A 6,414-nucleotide genomic window follows, 5' to 3' on the forward strand; every position below is an offset into this window, starting at 1 on the left:
TCCAGCAAATTATACACACTCTTAGATTATGTAATTTTTCTGTATAAGTGGCACAGGAAAGAAACTCTTACTCCTTTGTTCCTAAAATACTTGTTTCTTGGCAGCACTTCTCTGGATGTATAGGAGATGTACTAAATATAACCTGCCTATGATTTAACGCAGCACACATGTAGAAAATGAAAATAACATTAACGCAGGTTGTTATTTTAATATGGACCTTTGAGCAAAAGAAAGCACTGTTCTGGTCTGGACTGCTTATGCTGTGATATAAATAGAAGGTTTGAGTTTCCAGGACAGTCAGTCTGGCAAAGTTCATTTGACCTCAATTTGTGATGCAAGACTCCTGAAAATAATGGCCTCACTAACATTTATTCTGTATTTCTGTTAATAGGAGGAATGCTTTTTGAATTTAGAAGCTCCTATTTCAAGAGTATGTGGCTATGACACTCCTTTCCCTCACATCTTTGAGCCTTTCTACATCCCAGACAAATGGAAATGCTATGATGCTCTTCGAAAAATGATTAATTACTGAGCAGTAGTACAGGTGAGAAATTACATCTTATATGGACAGTTTGCCTGTAAGGATTCTGACGGAGTGATTGCAAGGTTTGGGGCTAAAGTGCTACTCATTTATTTATTTATAACAAGAATTGCCTCTTATGGCTTTGGGCCTTTGGTCTTAAAGTCATCTGAATATTTTTTAAGTAGTGCCATTGAAGTCAGTGTTTAAAATTAATTACCTTGCTTAATCTTTAAAATTAATTAACTTGCTTAATGAATCTGAAAATTAAATGTCTTGTATCCTGAGAAGTGAAAAGAATGTAAAGTGAAAGGTGAAAGGAATAGTAATGCACAGAATGTATTTTCACCTATATTAGAAGACTTACAGTTATTTCATAGGCAAACCGTAGCATAAAATCTTACAATTTTTTACTCTTCAGGGTGGCATGTAAACCTGTGAGGTACTAATAAGGCCCAATTTACACCAAAAATAGGCACTGCATTGCAAACATACACAGAGCATTGAAAATACATGGAGTATCTGTAGTATCTTACAGTTCTGTTCAAATACAAGGCTTATATTTAATATTTATTCTAAAAATAATTTTTATTTATAATCTTTTCTGTAATTTGGTCACGCTTGAAGATTTCTGTTTGCAGAGCCCTTCAGGCACCAGGCCTGTGAACTAATATATATTTCTATTACATGTCTATTAATCACGGTCTGTAACATCTTTTGTCTTTGTTTCATTGTAATAGAATACTAAGTAGCATTAGACTGTGCAGTGGCCAACCAGGACGTAGTATTGTGCATTGCTGCGGGAGAACTTCTGTTGCTTAATGACCAGAGTTTAATAGTTAGGAAATGTGTCAACGCCTGGTATTCTCTGCTTCCTTTAACTAAGTGAATCAAGTACCCTAGTTTTTGAGAATAAGTCTTGATGGGTCTTGTACTTCTGAACTAAAAGGAAAAGAAGAAATCAACAGGCCTGTTTTCCTTTGGAGTAAGGAGATCCTGTAATAGGCAGGCAGGGGATTTTTAGCTGTGGAGGGGAGGGCCAAGGTGGCCCCTATATTAGGGGCGCCCTCTCGTGTCCATTTTACCTATACCTTAAGCTATGAATTAAATTTAGGGCCAGGGATAGCAGGTTGTTGATATTGTAACGTTAATCTCGCTTATTTGCATACTTACTTTCAGGACGACTTTTTGCGTTTCACTCTGTTTCCTTCCATAGCTGATGGTGGAGTGCCTGCCTGTGAAATAGGAACGCTACCAGTGAGGCAGTGTCTCCGAAAAATAATGTAGTTCCACTTACAATATTTCTCTGAAATCACCTGTTATTGACACACCAGAGCATTTCCTTAGGATTAAAACTAAAGAACATTGTGATCATTTTTTGTAGAGTATGTGATAAATGCTCTTTCTTTCATGACACCCATCCTTGCCTTTTATCTGTGTTGAAGTAAACTTATTAAAGACATACTTTCTTTTTTGTTTGGCATCTCTGTAATAAGGTCAGTGAAGCTTTCCTGAAGAGCATGGGTTGTATCTGCTCTTTGAGGCGAGTTACAGGGCCATGCTAGGTAACCTCTAATCTGTTCCTTTCCAAAGGAAACCAGAGGACCAAATATTTTTACCTGTGCGTAAGGAAAGGGAGACAAACCGAGGACATTTGGGTGGTTCAGAGACTTAGTTTAACCCCCATTCCTCTATAGGATGGTAAAGCGAGGGAGGTATGAGGAGAAAAAAGTAGGTTCTGAGATTGCATTGAATTTGTACGCAATCCAGTTTCCACACTGGAAATTCACACTAAACCTTTCAGTGGAGGTACTATGAACTAAAGTGTGGACAAGTCACCTGCATTTGTGTTTACGTTTCTCCTGTGGGCTGCACCACACTTAAATATCAGAAGAGGTTATTGGCCAGCTGAAAACATGGATTTAGGATATCAAGGAGCAGGTTTATTAGGGGCTGTCTGGAAAAAAATGTAAAGACACAGAAAACTCTGCTTTCTGGTTTGTCTAAGAAAACATCTGAATGGTGGAGCCTGTAACACGATGTCTTTTGGTTGGTGTGACTAGTTACTAGTGTTACAGAATGAGCAGCTCAGAGGTTTTTCTAAGAGAGAGCCTTAACGTGCCTTGTTTTAAGGCACGTTTCAGGGGAGTATTCCCTTATTTTACTGTGTGCTATAGTAGGTAATTGGTCCTATGTGCTTGACACAGCAGTTGTAGATGATCTCCATCCCGCCATCTACTCCACAAAGTTTGCCTGTAAGGTAGTGCGCTTATGTTTCTGAGAAATGGAAGGATTGCTTTACATTTGCTGCTTTTTTTACTCAGTGCAACATTTATTGGTGACGTTACTTGCCATCGGTCTGGACTGATGGGGTTAATGTGTTCCAAACCACCTCACGTGTAGGGAGACAGGGATATCTTTTCTAAGAAATGGTGTTACAGTTTGTGTGGATTTGAGCACAGCCATAGTCTTCTGGATGTTACAAAAGTTGGGGCCCTTCTTGTCCTACTGCTGGAGAGGCAGAGGAGCTAGCAGTTCCCGGTGGGGAAGCGGGGTGTAGGGTTGGCTTTTGAGTTACAGAAAGTGCCAAGCTGGCTAAGTTGTTGCTGGCTTATGTTTCGAGTCATTTTTGTTAGATACAACCTGTTGGCATGGCTGGCTACCTTCTTCTTTTCCCCTTTTAATCGACAACTAGATGAAGCTAGAAATTGCTTCATCTCTTGCTTTCGGGCAGGCTGTGGGGAAAAACCCAAGTGGTAATTGTCAAATGTATCAACACTACGTATCAGATTGTTCTTTCTAACATGGTCTAAAATCTCTGTAGTTTGAGTTAGAAGCTACCTGCAACTTCGTTTCATGAAGTCTGCAGCAGTATGATTCCCTCCCCTTGTTACCGGGTGACACCAAGTTGCATAATGTTTTGTGGTCTACCACTGTTCGGAAGTCCTCTTCAGACCTGAGAATGGGTTCTATATTAAAGCATGAGGATGCTAACTCCAAATTTATTTTTACCAGTCACAGTATGCTTTTCTTCAAGTTATTCATGTGACAAAGTCTCTGTCCTTATTCACACAAGGAATTATTTCTCACTTAAAGAATAAATCTGCATCATCTTTAAAAAATGAACAAACAAAACCCTCCCTGAAGTATGTTTGGCTGTGTATACAAATGTACCTCTTACCCAGAAAGATTCCTCTCAGGCACCTGAATTAACTTTGTGTCTGAGGCTAATTCAGGGTCTCAAGCTGGATGCTACAGTCAATCATTTCTAAACTTAGCCTTGTTATCTTAAAGTACATTTGGTTTTACTCAACCTGTGTTGACAGTGTCTCACACATGCGTAGCTGCTTATCTCAAGATTGACAGTACAGATGGTTTTCCTGCTCAAAGACAGCGTTTGACAATGCATACTGTATACCTCACTGATGAGACAGGCAAGAGCAAAATCTGTATCTTTCAGCAGCTTCTTAGTTATTAAAATTTATAGCTATGTTAGCTGTAAGAGAAATAGCTTCCAGGTAGGCAGCTGTGTTCCAGATAACTCTTTGTAGTCGGAAAAAAGATAAAGAGAAAAGGAGCAGTGAGATTAGGATGGATATACATTTCCTGGATAGATGGGATGGTGTCTGGCTGTTCATTTGGGGGGGGGGCGGTGCGCGGCTAAAAGAAGAAACAGAAGGAAATAGCCACAGATTTTATGAAATATACTCTTACGATACACAAAGATATTGAGGGTTGGATGTCACATAGAAATGGCAAACAGCCAAGTGCCTGTTTGTTACCTTTTGCAGCTTTTTCTACCACATTTGCATGTTCTGTTTTCTTGTCAAATTCTGAATTTTAAAGCTGTCACTGACAGCTGACACTTTACCTCCATGAGAGTGTGTGTGTGTGTGTTTGTATGTAGACACACCATTACTATTACAAATTTAGTCTCTGAAAATACAAAGTTATCGCACTGAACTTCATTATGGAACTGTTTTATGGAAAATTTAATCTTGGTGCTTAAAGGTTAGGCAATGTTAGAGGATGATGGGGGGTTGAATTAAATTTATTTTTCTTTCCAAGAATGTATTTGAAGTTGTATTTCAACATCCAATACAGTTTGCTGAGAACCAGTGGTGCAGCTGGGAGAGACTTGCAAACGACAGCAATGCTTTCCCTTTCTCAACCAGTAAGTTCTGCTGGGAAGCAGGAAGGGACTTTGGTTAGTGAGTGTCTGTTCTTTGCACTCCTGGTTATTAGGCAGGGCTTCTCACAGGTTAACTTGAGGCACAGGAAAAATATAATTCCTCTCCCTGTTTGGTAAATAAAATATGAGAGACTGTGCAAGATCATTTCTTTTTAACCTGAGACTAACAACCAGGTTCTTTTCAACAGAGAATCCCAAATGTGGCAGGCTAGACTGCCTGCCTTTTTTAATGCGCTGTCTCTAACCCACTAGAATAAACAACCTCCAGAGGCTTGAGTAGGACACAGCATTCCTGGTTTATAATGCTTTCCTGCTGGATGGCAAAAATCACGCAAATAGCCAGTGAATCATGTCTTGTTCACAACCAGGGAGTAGTCCAAATATAAGATAACAGTCTACTAGCGCTACGAGTTAGTCTGTTAGTGTGGCTGTTGCAAGTCCATGCTTGCATTCAAACCTTGCTGAGAATTCATGCAAGGTCAGAAATAATGACAGTATCTTTTATAAAAAACCTATAAATGGGAAAGGTATTGGCTATAGTTTCTTTACAAGACTCCACCGTAATAGTAGATTGATAGTATATCTAGTAGAGCTTTAAAAAAACAAAGCATAACACTTTGCTTAACATGCTAGGGTGGGGTGGAAGACACTTCATCATAAAGTTTTTCTGTAAATGGTGGTAATTAGTGTTGTCTTTACACTGGATATCAGTTGCAGCATTTCCAATTTCTGAGTGTCTACCTTGGCAGGTTTAAAAATTTAATATAGTTTTTAATGCATAATAAGTGTTTTGTTATGGTTGGCACACCTTGAGGTTAAGACAACATAAATTTAAAAAGTAAGATGGCCATGGAGGGTGCTGTGTGTTTAAGTTGTGGATATTACTTTCAGCCTTAAGATTTGTAATTTATTTTGTCATCTTCTTCTGCACAGATGAGAAGAACGACAGGGAAATACAGAAGCTGCCTTCAAAACTCTTGATACTTTACTCAAATCTTTTGCGTTTGGAATTCACATAGCAGACTGTTTTCTCTGAACTCAGCTATCCTTAATATTCATCTTGGCTATTCTTCAGAAAGTTCAAATCATCCTTAATTATGAAATCCGTGATGGGCAGGTGATTGCTATAATAAGTAGTTTCAGATGTATTTAAAGGTATTCCAGATGTCGTATGAATGTTACACATCGCCATGCTTCACTAGGTTACATCTCTAAACTTCACTGTGTAAATATTAGAAGCAGGACTTTATTCAATAAAACATATTATGCACATGTTGTCTCTTGGTTTTGTTATTGTTTTGGGAAAACCCAAAGAAGTTATTTGAATGTGACTGTATTTTCAACAAAATAAACCTTAGACAGCCACACCAGCTTGTGCATCTGGTCTGACAGACACCTCCTTTAACCAACGTTATTTGTTGTCTTTCAGAGGCTTCATGTAAAATGTCCTAAATACTGATTCTCCTTCTGCAAGCGAAATGAAAACTCCATTTCTCTTGAGAAGGGAGGAGAGATTTTTTTTGCTTTGTTGCTGTAGGTGAGAGGCTCCATTGGTACATCTTTGCTGCAATATCTTCGTTTAATTATTTTTCCTCTAGATATGGAACGTGTCTGCTGCTAAGCAGTTGTGCAAAATGTGCCAGTTTGTCAAGAAAAGGTAACAGTACCCTGACATATTCATGCCAGTGGTGGGAGAAGAGGC

General features: G+C 38.8%; 1 protein-coding gene across 4 annotated transcripts in view; it reads left to right on the forward strand.

The window, feature by feature from the left end:
• Nucleotides 1-5,984, forward strand: part of BCKDHB (branched chain keto acid dehydrogenase E1 subunit beta) — a 132,717-nt gene extending 126,733 nt beyond the window's left edge. For 2 of the 4 annotated variants that reach the window (XM_049818053.1, XM_049818057.1), the window contains exons 10-11: nt 392-544; nt 5,644-5,984. In XM_049818053.1, the coding sequence (XP_049674010.1) occupies nt 392-532 (141 nt within the window). In that variant the 3' untranslated portion in view covers nt 533-544; nt 5,644-5,984. Of the gene's footprint in view, nt 1-391; nt 545-1,736; nt 1,960-4,588; nt 4,614-5,643 lie in introns of those variants that run through there. The other 2 variants (XM_049818056.1, XM_049818055.1) reach the window with 2 other exon arrangements.
• Nucleotides 5,985-6,414: the final 430 nt, after the last annotated feature.

The sequence above is a fragment of the Accipiter gentilis genome, chromosome 15 (assembly GCF_929443795.1).
Source record: "Accipiter gentilis chromosome 15, bAccGen1.1, whole genome shotgun sequence".
Lineage (NCBI taxonomy): Eukaryota > Metazoa > Chordata > Aves > Accipitriformes > Accipitridae > Astur > Astur gentilis.